General features: G+C 45.1%; 1 protein-coding gene across 1 annotated transcript; it reads right to left on the reverse strand.

Moving 5' to 3' along the window:
• Nucleotides 1-2,725: 2,725 nt before the first annotated feature.
• Nucleotides 2,726-20,262, reverse strand: ATPSCKMT (ATP synthase c subunit lysine N-methyltransferase). The gene is made up of 5 exons (XM_041731520.1): nucleotides 20,114-20,262; nucleotides 15,900-16,186; nucleotides 12,078-12,215; nucleotides 10,795-10,845; nucleotides 2,726-3,643 (listed from the first exon to the last, which is right to left on the reverse strand). The coding sequence occupies exons 1-5, from the start codon at nucleotides 20,127-20,129 to the stop codon at nucleotides 3,443-3,445; spliced, it is 693 nt and encodes a 230-aa protein (XP_041587454.1). The 5' UTR covers nucleotides 20,130-20,262; the 3' UTR covers nucleotides 2,726-3,442.
• Between the last annotated feature and the right edge of the window lie 264 nt (nucleotides 20,263-20,526).

Here is a 20,526-nt window from a genome sequence, read left to right on the forward strand (position 1 = left end):
TAGAACAGGCCTAACTGCAGGTTAGTAAGTAAGTGTAGTAAGACTCTGTGCTCCTGTGTCTGCTTGTGGCTGAGCAAGTTGACCACACCTCCCTGTGCTTAGGAGAAAAATCACTAGACCGTGCCTCCTCCCTGAAGGTGAGAACGGGGTGCTTCCAAAGACGGAACATGCTGGCACCCAGTCATGCTCATGGCCACTTTTTCCTTTCTCCTGCTTGGCAAGCCTTCACACGTTGGGAGCTCTGCTCTAGTTTGTTTATACCATCCAGATTGGTTTAGGGCCGAACTGCTGAAAGCATCCCCCGTGGGACCCGGGGGGCACAGAGGGAGCCCCCCCAGGGAAGCCTCCGTGGCAGTGCCGGCCACACCCCCGACAGATGCAGACGGGGCTCCAGTGGAACCGGCGGGGGGGGCCACTCAGCCCACCGGCCCTGACCATTACATCAAGCGGTTGGCTTCCCGCTCTCCCCAGCTGGCACTGGAGAGAATCCTCTCGAAGCTTGGCTCCCTACAACCTCCTTACCTCACACGGGCCAAGGAAACGATGGCTAGTCTGGATGGTGCTGGGTGTGGCGCTTCCAGCTACCGGCTGGCCTCTGACCAGCTCACTGCTTTCACAGGACACAAGCAGCTTAACCCCCTGCATCCATTCCTCTCGGCTCTGGGCCTCCGAAGCCTCGGGCACGGCAGCCGCGCGGGGTCTGGTGCGCGGCCGCCTCCTGGCTCATGGCTGGTGGTCTTCCCACTCACGCGGGTGGGCGGAGGAGCTCTGAGGCCGCCTTCGCAGGGCACTACTCCCATTCAAGAGGGCCCACCCTCAGGCGGAGCACCCTCAGCCCCCCTCCAAGCCCCATCTCCCCGGACCATCACACCGAGGGTCAGGATTTAATCTAAGGACGCAAACCGCGGTCCACGTCACAGCAGCTCCCCTCAGCAGCCCCACCCGCCAGGAGGGCAGTCTGAGTGGTTTATTCCCTTCTTTTACCAATTCCTTTCTAATCCTGAGGAATTATCTTTCCCCCTGCAAAACTCCCCGGGTGCAGGGACGCGGTAAGGCTCTGCTGTTACCCGGTCCTGCCCATGTCCCCAAGGACAGGAGGCCCACTGGGGAGGACTCCTGCCGTCAGTGAAGGCTGGATCTGAGTTCAGAGCCCTCCTGACTTGGTACCCCAACCCCATTCTGGGAGCGGGGCATCCCCCCGTGAGAGCTCTCCGTCCCTCCCGAATACTCCAGACGCACGTCTGACCTTGCCAGCAAGTGCATCCCCCCGCAGCGCCTCCAGACAGGGAGCGGGCCCAGGGCCATCTGCCCTCCACACTGCCAGGCCCCCTCGCCCCACTTGAGACCCACCCCCCATTTGGGTCAGGCCGCCGCAGGGCACAAACTCCACCACACCCGTGGGAGGGCAACAACACGGGTTCGGGTTTGTCAGTCCATGTAAGATGTCCTCCCGTTGGAGGCTCGAGTCAGTTCAGCAACTCAGTGGTATCGTCAAAGACCCGCAGTCTATCCAGCTTTCTGCTCCACCAACCTCCTGGCTCCCAGCTTCACTTTTCCCCTGGTGGCTGCAAAACGGCCGTGACAACTGCAGGCATTACTGCTTTGTACAGCTGCCCGAAGACAGGGGGATGCTCACTCCTCAAGCACCTCCTTCTGTTAGCAATAAGCTCTAAGCAGATGTCCCTTCACACTTCACTGGAGGGAACTGGATCACATGCCCATGACCCAGCACCCACCCTGACACCCAGGGGATGGGATCAGACAACTGGCCCGGCCCAGTGTCCCTGACACCTGAAGTGCTGGGGGTTCTGGGGTTACCCGGAAAGAGGGGAGATGGCCATGGGATCAGAGGGAGCAGTGCCTGCATACCTTCAGCCAGTACAGGTGCCTGGGTCAGAGACCTGGAGATTCTGGTGCCAGGCCAGGTGTGAAACGCCCCACTGCAGCCCAGAGGACTGCAGATGGTCTAGGAGACACACATTACAGCACAAGCTCAGAATACTCCTGCCCTTGAGAACATCTATGCCTTCACGGCAGCTCTTTCCTACCCTTGGCCATCAGGAAAGTACCTTGGCAGATGTGTAGTGTCCAGCTGTGAGGTTTAAACATCAGGAATCTTGCACTGTTTCCATTCTGTTTGGCTGTGACCTGTCACAGTGTATGCCATCACTCAGCAATGGTGAACACAGTGTATTTATTTGGAAGAGTCTCAGTTCTTAGATCTTTTAAACTTGGTTTTATATCCTCTTAGTGGAGCTAAGCATTTCAGGGAATCAGAATGCTAGAATTGGCGGAGGATCCAAGAAAGCCGACCTGGCACACCTGGGGAAGGCAAAGCTTGCAATCTTGGAACCAAGCTTCTAGAGAAAGGTGCATTCAAATGGGAATGTGCTCTGATCATTGACCCCAATGTCAATGGAACCTCTAGGTCTGGTCAAACAGCTCCTGTTAGGCTATGTCACCACTAAGCTCTATTCTATTTTTGTTTGGTTATTGTTTTGTTTTTTTTTTAAACTTTAAATTTTATCAAGTTAGCATTTATCCCTTATTTCAATCTGCCAGACATTTCTGAATCCTACTTGGCATCAAAAATAGTAGCTCTTACTCCCTGCCTTTTGTCGTGTGCAACTTCTATGAGAAAATTCTTACAGGTCACTTACAGGTTAAAGACACAGCTGAAAAAAAAATCAATTAAAGATCTTACAAACTCCATGAGTCTCAACACTTCTGTGAAATGGTCCATTTTATTCTGAGGTTGTGGGACCAGGCATCATCTAATCCTTGGGAAGCTAAAGGAGAAACCCAAAATGGCAAGTTAAATATGCCTTTGCAGATAGTTTGATGCCTGCAGAAATCCACCAGAAGCCTGTCCAGAAACTTACTGCTGAATACAGACACAAATAACACACATGTACACACACATACATCTCAGATTCAATAAAAAACAGTAGTCCACTAGCCTTGGAACAAATTATTCTTAATTTGTGATATACATATTCTTAAATGTTATAGAATATGAGGACCTATGTCCTTTAGAAAGTTTTACCATGAATTAGACAAAAAAAAGACATAAATCTTAAGGATGAATGAAGTTGGAGAAAACTATAAATATACCCTGTTTAAAAAGTGCTTCTTTTCATCTGGCATTAAGTCATATTTTTTATTATGTGAAAAGCTGTTCACATCTTCCCCGCACGTCGATGTGATTATGACTCATTCATATTTTCATGTGTCTGAGTGCATGCAAAGAAGTCAGACCACTTTTTTGAATACACCGTGAAAGGGGACCTTAAATCTACCTGCTGCTCTTAAAAGTTAAGGAAAGTAACAGTAGTTTTTCATTCCATACTGAAGAAAAATATACTCTTTGCTGAAGACACAGATGGAAGTCTCTATAAAATCGAAGACGGCCAACACCTGGGAAACCATGCTTGATAAAAGTCTACACTTGAGTGACTGACTGGGTGTGCGCTGGTCCTTGGGGCCTCTTGCCTCTCAGAGTGCTGATGTCATAGGCCCACACAGTATCTACCCCCTCCCCGGTGACATGGTCTGGGGTCCAGCCAGGGAAAGGGAATCGGCAGGCAATGACTCTGGCGTCATCCTCAAGTTCAAGCGCAAGTTTCTCCTTCAACCGCAGCATCTGTGCAGAACAACAGCCATTATTTCAACAAGTGGTGAGTTGGAGGAAAAGATTCCCAAGTGTTCTTTTGCATCTTAGTGCCTGAAGATACCTTACAAAATTAGGAACTGTGGGGGTGTCTGGGTGGCTTAGTTGATGAAGTATCTGCCTTCGGCTCAGCTTATGATCAGGGTCCTGGGATTGAGCCCCATGTCAGGCTCCCTGCTCAACGGGGAGTCTCCTTCTCCCTCTCCCTCTGCTGCTCCCTGCTCCCATACCACTCGTACACTCTCTCTCTCAAATCTTTAAGACAAAATTAATAATTGTAAATAAAATCCCTTCAGAGCATAAATACATTATCAAACGATCCATTAAAATGCAGAAGTCACATTAACAACAGGGGCACCTGAGTGGCTCAGTGGGTTAAGTGCCGAACTTGATTTCAGCTCAGGTCATGATCTCAGGGTGGAGACTGAGCCCCACCCTCAACAAGGAGTCTGCTTGAGATTCTCTCTCCTCTGTCCCTTCCCCCACTCTAAAAATATGAAATAAAGTACCCTTATTTAAAAAAAAAGTGAGAAGCAGCTGTAAATTATCTGCCCACCTAGCATTTCAATCTACCCTGTCTCAACTACTTAACACATTTTCCCACATTTTAACATCTCTGAAATCAGGATACATGTTACAATTGACATAGTCTTAGAATTATAATTGGCAGTTTTTTTCTTTCTCAATAGCAACGGTGCATACTAAAATTAACAGTATTGGGGCGCCTGGGTGGCTCAGGTGGTTAAGCATCTGCCTTCAGCTTAGGTCATGATCCCAAGGTCCTTGGATCAAGCCTCGCATCAGCTCCCTGCTCAGAGGGGAGTCTGCTTCTCCCTCTGCCCTCTGCCCACACCCCCCCCCACCTTGTTCATGCTTGCTCTGTCACTCTCTCAAATAAATAAATAAAATCTTTTAAAAAAAAAAAAAAACACAGTATCTAGCTTCAGTGAAATATGGTATTACTAAATTGGACCATGAAAAATATACTCGTTCTAACTTAAATTTAATGAAATATTTCATGATTCTTCAAAAATTTATCTTTAATGCACTGAAAACTTCATAGTCAACACAACTTATAAAAAGTAAAATCCTCTTATTTATCAATTTTGCATCCTTTTATTACCAACCTACCTGCTAAAAGTATTGATGTAATTATATCAGCAAATTAACAACCACTTTAAAATTGATCTTCAGATCCTACCATCTTTACCTCCTTCTTTTGTTATTTTGAAAGAATTTCAAATTTACAGAAAAGTCACAAGAATAGAACAAAGAATTCCTATATTCCTTCACCCAAGTTCACCAATTTTTAATAGTTCGGCATATTTGCTTTATGTAATTTGCCCTCTTTCCCTATGAATACTTTTCCTAAACCATTTGAGAACAGGTTGCATACAACATACCCCTTTGTTCCTTGATACGTCAGTGTTCTCTGAGACACAACCCCAGCTCTGCTATTAAATTCAGGAAATTTAAGATTGTATTCCAATCATAATCTCAAAGTCTTCCAATTCCGCCAAATGTCCCAATAATATCTCTTGTAACACTTTCCCCCACAATGTCATGCTGCATGTAGCTATGTTTCCTTTGTCTACTTTAACCTGGAACAGTTCCTCCATCTTTCCTTGTCTCTCATGACAACCTCTCTAGGAAGTCGGGCCATTGATCCACTGGTGGGCCCTCACCTTGGGTTCTCGACTTCTGCTCACAACGACTCGGCACACACATCTTTGGCAAGGCCCCACAAGTGAGGCTGTGAGCTTCTCAGGGCCCCACAGTCAGACGTCCATGGGGACCTTCTGCTGTGAGAGTGATGGTCACCACCTAGTTAGGGTGACACCTGGTGTCTCGGCAGTGGGGTTGCTAGTTTTCCCTTATAATGAGCAATTTGCCAGAGGTAGCCTGAGACAATTAAATATCCTGCTGCCCACTGAAATGTCCCTCACCAGATGTAGCATTCTTGGTGATTCTGGCCTAGGTTAATTTTCACTGTATGGTTACAAAGTGGCAATTTGCTAATTCCATCATTCCTGTCAGTCCATCAGACTGACAATAGGCATTCTATTGCAAGGAAGAGCTCTCCCTTCTTTCTGCCTATGTACCTATCGTTATAAGTATGAGCCCCTAGATTCCTATTCTGTACAGTGGGTTCTGATCTACTATCATCCTTGTGTCTTCTGATACTCAGACTATCCCAGCCTGGCCCCTGGGAGCCTCCCCAAGTCGCCTCTCTCCCCTTTGGATGCGCCCCCAAAATACTCTGAACACTTCCTCATATTTGGGCTGAGCAAAATGCCCCAAGCTTTTGTTTTGATCCCCCTAAGCCCTCAGATCAGCCACCTCTCAGACATTCCTGGTTCCTCTAAATGGGAAATGATATCTTGAAATCAAGATCTGAGCAAAAACTAATCCCTTAAAAAAAAAACTAATCCCTTTAAAACTAACCAAATAAATCAAGACAAACAAATCAATAGTGCTTCTATGAAGACTTTTTACTCCTGACCTCTGTCTTTAAAAAGTGGCTTGAAGAAAGTCCTCCATGTGACCTCTGGCTACAGTGAGCCAAAACTCTGATTCTTTATTATAATTAATACCAAGGTAACCAAGAGTAAATTCCATTAAGGATGGGTTATTTCTACTCCTTTAACAGCCAGTAAAAGAATTCTTAAAAAAAAAAGGTTCCTTGAGGGAAAAATTAAATAGGCAAAGAATGAGACAGTATGTGTTTTTTCAAAATATCAGAGGATTCTTACAGCAATTTTGTTCATAAAAAGATCATTGTAAATGTATTCATGTTATCATTATTCTTCTTTTACAGTTTCTTTTATTTCCCAATGACTGTCATATGCTAAGTCAAGATAAACCTACAAATGAAAGAAGCTATTTCAATGGTAAGAAATTAACTGAGTCAATCACACATAAATATGCAATGAGCCTGGGTCTTGATATCATGCACAAAGAGAGGCAGTCATGCGTCATGTCTGTCTAATGGAATTCAAAATTATTCATACAATTAGAGATTTCAAAGTGACACGAACTCATCATATTCTAATTACATCTTCAAAATTTTGAACATAAGTTGAAACCAGCTCAAAGACATAAGCCAAACCACCATGCCCATGAGCAGCTCTTGAAGTGTTCAAAGGCTCCCTCCTCCCCAAAACAATGGCTTCACTTGACTTCTAGGGTAACACCCCCCACCACGGGCTTTCCTCCTACCCAACCCCTCCTCTCAAGCCCTTTGCTGGGTTCCCCTCACTTGTCAGAGGCCAGAGCTTGGGCCTTGACCGGCTCTGCCCTGTTGGCGGGGGACCTCAGCCACTCCTGGGCTTCAACTCCTTCCAAGGGCCCCCTCACCTCCCCAAGCCCCAGAACCCCTCTACCCACCACTGCCAACCACACATCTCCACACACGTCTCAGGCTTCCCCCTTTTTTTTTTTAATCTTAATTTTGTTTATTTGAGAGAGAGAGAGCAAGCGAGCAAGCAAGTGCAAGTGGAGGGAAAAGCAGACTCCCTGCTGAGCAGGGTGTCAGATGCGGGGCTCCATCCCAGGGCCCCAAGATCACAAGCTGAGCCCAAGGCAGATGCTTCACCGCCTAAGCCCCCCAGGCACCCCCATCTCAGGCTTCCTGCAGCTCTGCCTGCCTGCCCAGCTCAGCAACAACAATGCACTTCCAGCATCTCTGCCCAAACCCTTGAGGAATGGTTCCTTTCTCCCACGCCCCAAGGGGATGCGCCGGCCCACCCTGCTGTCTCCATCCTCCACCACCTGCAGAACCAGCTTCTGCATGCTGGCACGCACCTACCACCCCTCCTGCCTGGCTGCCCGCAAGAGCACCTAACCTGTCTCCTGGCTTCTACTCACGCCCAGAATCCACACAGCAGCCTGGATCCTCTGCAACCCGGCAGTCCTCCGCTCCTCTGCCCAAAACCGCCAGGGCTTCTGCATTCCACAGCCCTGACTGCCTCTCTGACCTCACTCTCCTCTGGCCTTACTCACCCTCCTGCTGCCGCTGAAACCCAGCAGGACACAACCCGGGCGCCTCTGCAGGGACATGGTCTCTGCCCCCCCTCCCCTGCTTTACTCCGCCCCACAGCACTCACCCTCTCCTGTTGTACCACATTTTTTTAAAGATTTTTATTTTTTTAAGTAAGCTCTATGCCCAGTGGAGAGCTCGAACTTATAACCCCGAGATCAAGAGTCACATGACCTACTGACTGGGCCAGCCTGGCGCCCTTTTTATAGGGACTGCCTTTACTGTCTGCTCTCCCCACTAGCACCGAGGCACCTCGGGCCAGGGGTGGTTCTCTTCTTCATTCACTAAAGTACCCCCAAGTGATTAGCATGGAGTCTGGCACTTTGTGGTATTGAATAAATACTTGTCGAATGAATGAACAAAGGATACATGGTCCCATGGTGAATCATTTATCTTTATCAGAATACGATGGTAAGATTTTTGTTCATCAATTCACAACATGATTCGTAACTAAAATTAAATTAGGCAGTCTTTGAAGTTCCAAAATGTAATAGCCCACCAGGAAGTATCCTTAACGGGTATGTTTCTACCATGCTCGTTCATTCATCTGATGAGGATTTCCTGAGTCACGACTGCGCTGGTGCCACCATCCTAGGGGTCTGGCAGCAGACACAGGCCGGCCCTTACTCGTGAGCCTACAGTGCAGTGTACGCGGCCAACCTGACGAAGCCCTCATGTAAGGAAATGTGCGAGAACTCACTACAGAGAAGACAGAAAACAGGCCGCTGGGGTTCATCTCATTGGGCAATCAGGGACGACTTCCTGGAGGAAGGGACACTAGACCTGCAAGTGGTCAGGAGGTATTCACCAACAAGGCCCAGAGCTGGACGGGATGTGAAGTCAGAAGGAAGGACACGGCTCACACAGTGGAGTTCAGGGGCTGAGAGAAGGATAAAAGGCTGGTGCACAGAAAGCTGAGGGAGGCAGAGGCCACTCCACACAAGGCCTTGGGCCAGGTAGAGCGTTCACTGAACCTTATCTTCACTGCTTTAAAGCAACAGGATGTCGCAGTTGGGTTTTAAATAAGGACACGATTGATCTGTTTCACATTCTGAAAAGAGGAGCATGAGCTAGAGTTATATGTGGGTATTTACCACACTAGGACTGGATTTACCAGATCCAAATGATTCCTCACCCCTAGAGGGTTAGATGAGTTGAAATAAGTTTCGAGCCACGAAAGCACAGAGCTGTCAGGAACCATTGGTATGGGATCAGAAGTAGGGTGGATGATTTTTAATTCCAAGTTTCTGCCTCTCCAGCTCCCTAAGTATTCTCCTGGCCCCTTGTGGCCTGTATGGGACTCAGCTGCCCCAGGAGATGTTGGTGCTACATGGGCTTCGTTGGGCCACGCAGCCATGCCGGCCAGTGATCAACAAGAGAAGTGCATTTCACTAGCAGACGGCCCCAGCAGGGCGCCCCGGACTCCAGACAGCAGAACTGGCCTCCTGACCCCCTGACAGCACTTTCCTCCCCATTACTACTTCCACATAGATGAAGCTCCATGAGGTTTAAAAGGGGGACCCTGCACCGACGAACAAGCCCCTGTGGGTCCTGTGAACAAGCCACCTATGTGGAAAACTGCCCAGGGGCTGAATCCCTCTCACTCCACAGAACATGGCTGCTTCATGTTTTCAGCTATTCCCCTTTTTCTTGGGAACAGTGAAATGGTACAACTTCTTTAAGGTTTCTCTGTATACAAACAAATGGGCAATAATTACAAAAGCATTCATCAAAAAAACAGGAATCTTATTTCCCCCAAGTGAACAACTCCAAAAACTGGCCATGCTCAAACATGGTAGACCCACAAGGAGTTGGAGCCCACAGGCCACTGCTGCCCCATCCCGAGCGGAGCTGCTACGGCCTCAAGCCACCAGGGGCCGGCCTCTCACAATGGCATGGAAGTCGCAGTAAACATCTACTTTTACTTTCTATAAAGCATGGAATTCAAATTAAACTTATTTGCTCCAAAATGTTGATTATTCGAAAGGAATGCCCGAACATCATCAGGAGTAGATAACCGTCAAAGTCCATAGCAATGCTCAGATATCAAATTGTTTCTTTTAAATGACCAGGGATCACACCGCTTTTCATTTCTATAACAGAAGTGTGAACACCCATATTTTATCTTAATTTTGGCTTACTAAGAATTCCAAACATATAGAATCCTGCTACTTACAAGAATATGTAACCACAGCACTTCTAAATCGACTTAAGTAAAAGTGGCATTGTACCAAAGCTCCTAATAGTAAGAAAAGATTTCTCAAACACTGAACTGTCTTATACAAATATTAATGTGCGACTAAGAAAACAAAACAAAAAAGTAAATTTCCCTTCTTTTTTAAGTTAAAAACCATCCATATCAGTTACACAGTGGCATTTCAGCAAACATCCAATTTTTCCAGGATTATTATGGTTACAATCATAGACCTTATAAAGTGAAAAGGGATTTCTTTCCATGGTCTGTAAACCAACAATTACAATAAAAGCATCTCATCCTGGTCGTCTTCCCAAAAGCTAAATTTAGAACCATTTACAGTACGATGCCGCCACAATGTTTTCACTTTCTAAAGTATGTAATCTAAGTTCAATACAAATCAGTCAGCTGAGGTCAAGTGACAGTAGTCAATGCTCATCCACCCTGAAAACTGCCTCACTATGAAACCAGAGGCCTGATCAATTCGAAGGGAACATGCCATTAACTCTCCCAAGTAACTTCAGCTGGATATTAAGTGAGCAACCTCGAAAACCTCCAACTACATTAGACACGGGCAGCTCATACAGGAGTTTCCAGATTGGAGTTTTTAGGGCTTAGGTAGATCATTGAGAATTTGATCTGAAGCAGAAGTTTGAACAACATGACTGCCCCTTTTACAATTATACTTTTAAGGCCCCGCGGTACTTTGTCAAGCCAGCAAGCTGAAATCCCATGTCCTCCCAGAATCTCTGGGGGTGAGGGGGCTGCTGTTGGGTACACAGGCAGGCAGCCACATGGATGGGCAGCCACACAGATGTGACCTGTTAGAGCTGGAGGGTCTACCCAAGACCTACAGCGAACCAACCAGGGGACAGGCGGGTGCATACTCACCATCTGAGGCACACCAAAAATAACGACGTTTGAGTACTGTGAAAAAGTAACCTAAAAAAGAGAGGGAATAATGCACAGGTTAATTTTAAAAGGCCAAACATCAAGCTTAACTTTTGTTTCAAAAGGAGTAGCAATTTCCCATTTCGACAAATAGCAGGTTTTTTTTACAAAGAGTGGCTCCCTTTAAGATTTCACAGGAATCCACGTTTATGTGTCTGTTAATTCAATCCACTACAGTTTTCCAGACACCTCCCTTAAGTCATTCCTGTCATCCTCAAGGATGCTCCATGCAGGGTCCGCCCAGGGGTCACCTGTCGGAAATGCCAGTGACTCGTCCAGTGACCATCTGGTGGCCGCGCCAGTTGCCCTGTGCCATTGGTGCCCCAGTCCACACTTTTCTATTCTTCACCACCATCACCAAACTAGCTCAGCAAGAGCATGTGACATAGGACAACCACCTGTCTTTTATGTTTAGCCATTCTTAAAATTCTTGTCCCTCTCCTCTAAAATACTAAGTAAAAATTGAATAAAATGATCTTTAGTTGAAAAACTAGGCGGCGGGGCGGGGGGAGTGCTTTGCCAGTCAAAATTCTTATTGTCCAATAAAAGTCTTATTTACTCTGCAGGGAGATCGTTTATGTATATACAGAATAAAAAACAATGCAAGCAAAACTCATGTGAATTTTTATAAGCTACTGATGACAATATTACAGTGGGAGATTCTTATTTAAGAAAAAACATTTTATGGAGCATTTCTAAAGCAAAATTACAGGACATTTTTTTAGAGTACAAATAAACTGGGAAGTATCTTATACATTATGAAAACCAGAAAAAAAAACATAACAAAGTTAGTAGATTCTGTCTTTTGCACTCACCTCTCTGTAGATACACATGTACATATGCAGCCACACACATACATACCTCTGTAGGCACACACATGCACACACACAAAGTCTACCATTTACCAAGAACATCAACAACTTAATGCTTATAATTTATAAGATTTCCATATGAGATTTTTAAAATCTCATCATTTTGTAATAGAAATGAAAAATTTTTTTAATTGAGCAAATTCTTAGAATTCACATAACCTATCAGGTCTAAAATCTTAAGCTTCTACTCTAAAAGGGTTGGTTTGTAAATCTATCCATTTAAAAGGTGTTCACATTATGCTCTATTTTAACTATTTTTCTTTTAATACATTCTTCAGTTTTTAATCATACTAATTACAAATTACAAAGTTTTGATTGCCATTTCCTAGGACCATTCTCTGCCTTACATACCTTCCACAAATCTGATATATAAAATTTGGCAGAGTCCTGAACCCCTTCTCGCCAAGCACGGTATCTGGAGTACCAAACTAGCCATGGGTTTAATTCATAACCAACAGCTGTGAATCCTTCTTTGGCAGCTGCTATCACCTGCAGAAAGAGGCCTGTGTTTATTCTAGGTAAGAAGAAAAACATTAACCTACTGAATGGGAGAAGATATCTGCAAATGTTATCCAATAAGGGGTTAGTATCCAAAATATGTAAAGAACTTATATAACTCAACACCAAAAAAAAAACACAACAAACAATACAATTAAAATGGGCAGAAGACATTAGAAACGACAAATGCCCACCATTTGCTTCGACGTGGATGGACCTGTAGAGTATTATGCTGAGTGAAATAAGTCAATCGAAAAAGACAAACATTATATGGTCTCATTCATTTGGGGAATATAAAAATTAGTGAAAGGGAATAAAGGGAAAGGAGAGAAAATGAGTGAAAATATCAGTGAGGGTAACAAAACATGAGACACACCTAACCCTGGGAAATGAACAAGGGATAGTGGAAGGGGAGGTGTGCAGGGGGTTGGGGTGATTGGGTGACGGGCACTGAGGGGGGCACTTGGTGGGATGAGCACTGGGTTTTATGCTATATGTTGGCAAATTGAACTCCAATAAGAAAAATTTTAAATAAAATAAAATAAAATAATAAAATAAAATAAAATAAGGATCTGAAAATTAAATTAAATTAAATTTAAAAATGGGTATGGGATCCCTGGGTGGCGCAGCGGTTTAGCGCCTGCCTTTGGCCCAGGGCGCGATCCTGGAGACCCAGGATCGAATCCCACATCGGGCTCCCGGTACATGGAGCCTGCTTCTCCCTCTGCCTATGTCTCTGCCTCTCTCTCTCTCTCTCTCTATGACTATCATAAATAAATAAAAAAAATTTTTAAAAAAAGGGCAGAAGACATGAAGAGACATTTCTCCAAAGAAACATATAAATAGCCAAGACACATAAAAGATGCTCAACATCACTCATCATCGGGGAAATGCAAATCAGAATTACAATAAGATATCACCTCACCTGTCAGAATGGCTAAAATCATAAACACAAGAAACAAGTGTCGATGAAGATGTGGAGATAAAGAAACCCTCGTGTACTATTAGTGGGAATGCGGTCACTGTGGAACAGTATGGAGGGCCCTCAAAAAATTGAAAATACAATTACCATATGATCCAGTAATTCCACTACTGAGTATCTACCCAAAGAACATGAAAACATTAACTTGAAAAAATATATGTACCCCTATGTTTATTGCAGCATTATTTACAATAGCCAAATTATGGAAGTATTCACCTTCATGCAGCCCAAATATCCACTTACTAGATTAATGGATAAAGAATAGTGGTGTATACACACACACACGATGGAATATTATTCAGCCATAAAAAAAGAATGAAACCTTGCCATTTGCAATGAATGGATGGGATCTAGAATGGTATGATGCTAAGTGAAATAAGTCAAAGAAAGGCAAATGCCATTATTTCACTCATATGTGGAACTTAAGCAAATGAACAAACAAATGAATACAGAGACAAACAAACCAGATTCTTAAATATAGAGAACAAACACAGTTGGGGGTGGGAGTGAAGTAGGTGAAGGGGATTAACAGTACACTTGTCATGACGAGTACACCATTATTGAATCACTATATTGTCCACCTGAAACTAGTAACAATTATACTGAAATTTTAAAATTTCTAAATTAATTAAAAAAAAGAAAAACATCAACTTACATGGTCAAATAATATGACTGCTTCCTATTTATGGTCTATAATCACAAAATGTCCAATCAAAAGGCTCTTCTTTTATTCAAACGCCACTTAACAATATATCTCTATAATTATGTAGCTTTATAGACGAGATAATGCTGATTTAAACTCAGTTTTCATGTTTTTGTCAAAGATTTCAGCTCAAGTAGCACAACCGTCAGGTTTGTTTTGGAAAAAGCACTTTTGGATTGGCCAACCCCTGGGCAGGTCTGATGAGAAGTTGCTGAAAACCCACCGTCTCTCTCCATCAATGAGAGCACAGCACCACGCAAAATGAATCTGCCTGGGAGAGTGTTTTGTGAGCTAGTTGTAATTTACAATCAAAATGACCTGTCAATAAACACGTGCAATTACTTACACATTTCCTCAGTATTTTAAGACGCTTCACTCAAAATTGTAAAAGGAAGTAAAAGGAAAATGGAATGAGTCAAGAATAGTCAACTGTAGGTGACTATTCACTCTGTAAAGTGAGGACAGTGGGCTGGTCCTGGAGTCTCTGCTCATTTTGTCTCGCCAGTACTCTTCAACGGAGCATACCTGATGGAGCTGTCTGCCCACAGTAATTTCCCTAGTTAACTACAGTGTCACCCCCTTAAGAAGGAAAGGAAACCATAAAGATACAACTCGGATATGCAAAGCATTCAAATCTGGGTTTTAAAACTTCGTCCTGGTTCATGTATACATCTCTGGATTTCTTTTTTTTTTTTTTTTAAGATTTTATTTATTTATTCCTGAGAGACATATAGCAAGAGGCAGAGACATAGGCAGAGAGAGAGAAGCAGACTTCATGCAGGGAGCCCAAAGTGGGACTCAATCCCGGGACTCCAGGATCATGCCGAGTTGAAAGAAGAAGCTTAACCACTGAGCCACCCAGGCGTCCCAACCTCTCTTGATTTCTTAAAAACAAACAGAGCTCTGTTTTCACACTGTGTCCATCAGGTCACCATGATGAAATTGCAAGGTCTATGCTCCAGGCGATGGTGAGAGGAGTCACACCCCTGCTGGTCTCCACACTAACATTTCCAGAATGCGAGCCTTGAATACTGCATCCTCAATTTCCGAGTCATCACTGGATGGAGGCATAAGGACGGTGCCACCGTGTCCATGGTGGAACATGCTCCAGGACACCCGCTGGCCTGTCAGTGGCCCTGAATCTCATAGGTTCTCAGCTGGAGTCGGTGAGCTGAGGACCCTAAAAGTCCAGTTTGGATAAGGGAGGGTTAATGCACTGGCTCTTTCCTATTTCAATGATCCCGTAGGAATTCTTACGTATGTGTAATAGATAAACGTAGAAGCACACATCTGTGTTAAACTCCATGACTCAATGTATTTCCTCTCATTATGTCACCTCTCTTGCCTAAGTTTTTTATTAGAAAATTTCGTAATTACCAAATAATTGCTCCTTTTTGCCTGGCAAATCTACAGAGCACTTTCAGAAAATTTAAATCTAAAAAAATAAATTCCAATTCACACTGGAGGGTTTGATAGTTTGGCCAAACACACAAAATAAACAACTATTTTATTAAACTGTCAGACTGAGGGACACCTGGGTGGCTCAGTGGTTGAGCATCTGCCTTTGGCTCAGGGCGTGACCCAGGGATCCTGGCATTGAGTCCCACATCGGGCTCCCCACAGGGAGCCTGCTTCTCCCTCTGCCTGTGTCTCTCATGAATAAATAAAATCTTAAAAAAAAAAAAAATCTGTGAGACTGAGTAGGTCTTTGCATAAACCTCGTAAGAAAGGTGAAGCAGGGATGGGCTAGATGGGATTCAGGAGGGCACCTGTAATGAGCACTGGGCGTTGTACATAAATCTACTCCTGAAACCAATATTACACTATATGTTAACAAACTAAAATTTAAATAAAAACTTGATACCAAAAGAGAAAGAAAAGAAAAGAAAAGAAAAGAAAAGAAAAGAAAAGAAAAGAAAAGAAAAGAAAAGAAAAGAAGGAATTTTAAAACCTCTGGTTCAAAACCTTAAAGTATCTTAGCATAACTCACAATACGCCCGTCGCCACTACCAATGTCAACCAGGGATCCTCTTCTGCAGTGCAGCATTTTCACAACATTTGCAATCTGCTTTGTAGTTGCGGGTACAAAAGGCAAACAAACTTTTCGGAGGGCTGGTGTTAGAAATGGTGTGGCCACAGCATACACCGCCACCAGCGTCCCACCAACAATCCCAGTAAATAAAAATCCCCAACTGCTTTTCTTCAAACTGTTGGTGCCAAGACTTGTAGGTAGAACACATCCCAACTGAGTTTCTTCAAGTATTTCAGGGGATGTACCTAGATGGGAAGCAAACAGGAAATGCACACATCACACCAAATCTGAAATCCCAAGGTAGTATTTTTTTTTCTATAATTCTTATTGACAAACTCACACTGTTTAAAGAAGGATAATTTAGCTGAATACAGGCTAAGTTACAAATGTAGGATTCCATGAGTTCTAATTCCATCAACTAAATTAAAGTGTTTTAGAGAAAATTATTCAATTCTAATGGGAATCTAAAATCTTTTCTTTCCAACGTACTTTTTTTTGAATCATCCTTAAGAAAACAATGTATTTGTCCCTCTTTGGTATTTTATGAATTCAATAAAAATACCAATTAACAAAGGCGTTTAACCAAGGACTCTGTATTTTTATGATGTAGAACAAAGCGTCACAAATATTAAAATGTCTAATTACTACCCTATTTCAAATAAGATATAAAGAATCCACATCAAAGTTGGTGAGGTATCTACAGTCCAGTCGAACTAATACAATTGTCAAATAATAGAGACTAAAATCAGGTCTCACTAAAAAATAGTAAGTATGGTTATGAAAAGATTTTTAAAGAAGATCCAAAAAGAACAGAAGATAAAATAATCATTTCAATGCACCAGTATGGAATAAAGTGAACTCCAATCACTTTGAAAACAGAGAAATGAATGATACCAAAAATAGCCTCCTCTGGAGTTTTACTCTTTAAAATACATTTTTAAGAGGATCTCAAGTTCTGGGGGCTGAAATTGATTTGAAAAAAAATTTCAAGTTGATTAAGGAGCAAATCAGCAGGTAAGAGCATAACCTCAAGCTAAGGACCTGAGCTCTGCACCTTACTAACGGCAGGACCCTTTACTTCTCTGAACCCTGGTTTTCTCTTCTGTAACACGGGGATTACAGGGTCACTATGCAGATGAAACGAGTAGATGCAAGAAACGCACTTAGAACACTGCCTGGTATACGCTGGCAGTGCCCACCGCTAGCTACATGCTGAGCCCCACATGGAACAAGGCTGCCCTGAAGCAGCTCACAGTCTAGTGGAGAAGATGAAGTTAGGCCCAAAACACAGGCATCATGGAAAATAGAAGACAATAAGAGAGGGGAAAACATTAGATTCTTGTCGTTGGAAGATGTTAATATCCATGGTTTCAGGAATTAGTAAACCAAAGGGCTCACTGGATTAGTTTCCCAACGCTGCAGTAAAAAATCTTAGCATCTTGCACTGATTATCATACAGGTCTGGAGGTCAGAAGTCTAAAGTGGGCTGGCAGCACTGGGTTCCTTCTGGAGGCTCGAGGGTGGGATCAATTTGCTTGCCTTTTCTAGCATTTAGAAGCTGCCCACATTCCTCAGCCAGTGGCCCCACATCACCCCAACCTCTGTTCCCATCAGGACACCTCTTCTGACTCTCCTGCCTCCCTTTTCTTTATAGGGACCCTTGTGATGACACCGGGTCCACCCAGACAAGCCATCACAAAGCCTCCCCATCTCAAAGCCCTAACTTCACCCCATTTATTTTCTTTTTTAAGATTTTATTTATTCATGAGAGACACGGAGAGAGAGGCAGAGACATAGGCAGAGGGAGAAACAGGCTCCATGCCCAATGTGGGACTCGATTCTGGAACTCCGGGATCACACCCTGGGCCAAAGGCAGGCACTAAACTGCTGAGCCACCCAGGCGTCCCAACTTCACCCCATTTATAAATTTTCTTGTGGAGCACCTGGGTGGCTCAGTGATTGAGTGTCTGCCTTTGGCTCAGGTCATGATCCCAGGGTCCTGGGATCAAGTCCCACATCGGGCTTCTTGCAGGGAGCCTGCTTCTCCCCCTGCCTGTGTCTCTGCCTCTCTCTCTGTGTCTCTCATGAATGAATAAATAAATCTTTTTAAAATAAATAAATTCTCCTGTGTAACATATTCACAGGTTCCATAGCTGAGGATATGGACCTACTGGTGGGAGGGGGTGGTCTGCCTACCATACCCATGAATGTGGTGATCTGCTACAACATTGTGAGGTTCAAATGTGAACACAGGGCACACAACAAGCTAGCCCACGGCAGTGAGTCATTGCTCCAAGGCAACTGACCAACCACCAGCATCTCACACAGAGTGGAGCTTTCTTCCTGACTTCTGAAGTCCCCTAAAATGAGTTTTAAAACTGGTTTCACAGTGGAAAACCAACTCAGAAACAAGAACAACAAAAGTCTACTGCTGGTGCTGGAGGTAAAATAAAAGTACAGATTTGGAAGGTAACAGTGTTTAATAGAAGGCAAGAGTTTTAAGAAATTTTTGGCTATACTTTTCAGCATTGTATGGATTGCTGGAGGAATGGAGGAATTTACTCGCTACAGTAAATAGTCATGTATTTGACTGTTTTTTAAAAAGTGAAAGCACCATCTGCCATGCCTCTGCAAAACTATCCTGTGGGTATCCCAATTATGCAATACAGTGGTTAAAAGGATTTGAGTCATAAAGTTCTGGAGTCACAGAACTCAACCAGTGTGTAACATGAGCTAAGTTTTGGCCAAGGCTTGGGTTCCTTACCTGTAAAATACGACTATGCTCATTGGGTTATCCGAACACTTAAAATAATGCATCTGAAGTCCTTACTGCTCTAAGTGAGAGAGAGTGATGACCCTTAGCTGCTAACCTTGGTCTCAACACTATGGGGGGGGGGGGCTCCATAATCTCTAACAGCTTCGTTGAGATGTAATTCACATACCATACAATGTGCCCATTTAAAGCATATAATCCAAAGATTCTTAGTACATTCAGAGATATGCGTAACCATCACCACAGTGGATTTTAGAAGGAGGTCTTTACCGGAGAAGCAAGCCCCTAACCTGTAGGTGTCTCCCCTCCCCTTCACACCTTAGCCCCAAGCAACCACTCCTCTACCTTCTGGCTCTGCAGAGCTCCCATTCTGACTTTCAGGGCAGCGGAGTCATATACTATGTGCTCCTCTGTGACGGGCTTCTCTCAGCATAATGTTTTCAAGATCCACGGGGCAGCACAGGAGCCCCTTGAACAACACCGGTTTGAGCTGCACAGGTCCACTGGAAAGTGATTATTTTGATGCAGCACCATAAACATATTTTCTCTAATGACTTTAAAGTATTTTCAGGTCATCGTAAGCGCACAGCATGTAATACGTATAACATACAAAATATGCCAAGTGGCTTCCCAGCAACCGCAGGTCGTTAGTAAAGTTGTGGGGGAGTCACGTTACACGTGCACTTCCCGCCGCACGGGTCTGACCGCACCGGCACCCCGAACCCCAGGCTGTTCAAGGGTCAACTGTACCTCATCCCTTTTTATGGCCGAATCCAAGCCTATAAACTACCAGGTCACCATCAGCGTCCTTAAAAGAAATGCGGCTGACGACTGGGTGACGGGCACCGGGGGGCACCTGTCGGGATGAGCACTGGGCGTTACACTCTATGCTGGCAAATCGAACTCCAATAAAGACCTACACATATTAGAAAAGAAAAGAAAAGAAAAGAAAAGAAAAGAAAAGAAAAGAAAAGAAAAGAAAAGAAAAGAAAAGAGAGGAGGCGAAAGGGACTCGAGGACAGGGGCCTCTGGAGTTGGGGCCCCGCTTCTCCCGGCGATCACGTCGCCCGAGGGGCTGGGCTGTCCGCGCGAAGCCGCGCTAGCTTTAACGGGCGCCTCAGCCCAACCTGCTGCGGGCCGGCACCGCAGGGCTCCAGGGGCTCCGCAGGGGGGACCCTCCCGCCACTTCTGCAGGCAAGGGAACGACGCACCGGCGGTGGAGGCCCGTCCGCGGAGCCCCAGCCAGGCCGCGCCGATCCCCCCGGTGCGAGCCGCGGCAGGCTCCGACTTTCAGGGGAGCGGACCGCGGCTCCCGCTCCCTCCCGGGAGGCCCGACCTGCACCGCCGGGCGCCACCCACGGGGCGCCCGCCGCCCGCCGCCCGCCGCCCGCCGCCTCACCGCCTCCTCTCGCCATCGCGAGATTTCCTGCGTCTAGCGTCCCGAGGGGGCAGTGCGCGGGAGGAGGAAGGGCGGAAATCCGGAAGCGGGTTCTACCATCTGCTCGGAGCCGGGGTGGGACGGAGGGAGAAAGTAACGCAGTAAGTAAACGAGTTCCTCGTTGGGACGCACTACCTAGAAACCGTCAACTGAACAGCTCTGGCCAATGAGTTCCATGTAATCTCGACTTGTAGGTTTGAAGTTCCCGCCCGTGTCTTCGAAGTCCCCCCCCCACAGCTTCCGGAATGATAGAAGTTTCCTAAGGCCTCTGATTCCAGAAGGTACTGTCCAGCGTCAGACTAGTCTCGAGTGAAAAATAAGTCTCAGGCGGGTGGACTGCGCCTGCGCGCGCTTTTGCGCCCTCCCGCGAGCGG

Source organism: Vulpes lagopus, chromosome 17 (assembly GCF_018345385.1).
Source record: "Vulpes lagopus strain Blue_001 chromosome 17, ASM1834538v1, whole genome shotgun sequence".
Classification (NCBI taxonomy): Eukaryota; Metazoa; Chordata; class Mammalia; order Carnivora; family Canidae; genus Vulpes; species Vulpes lagopus.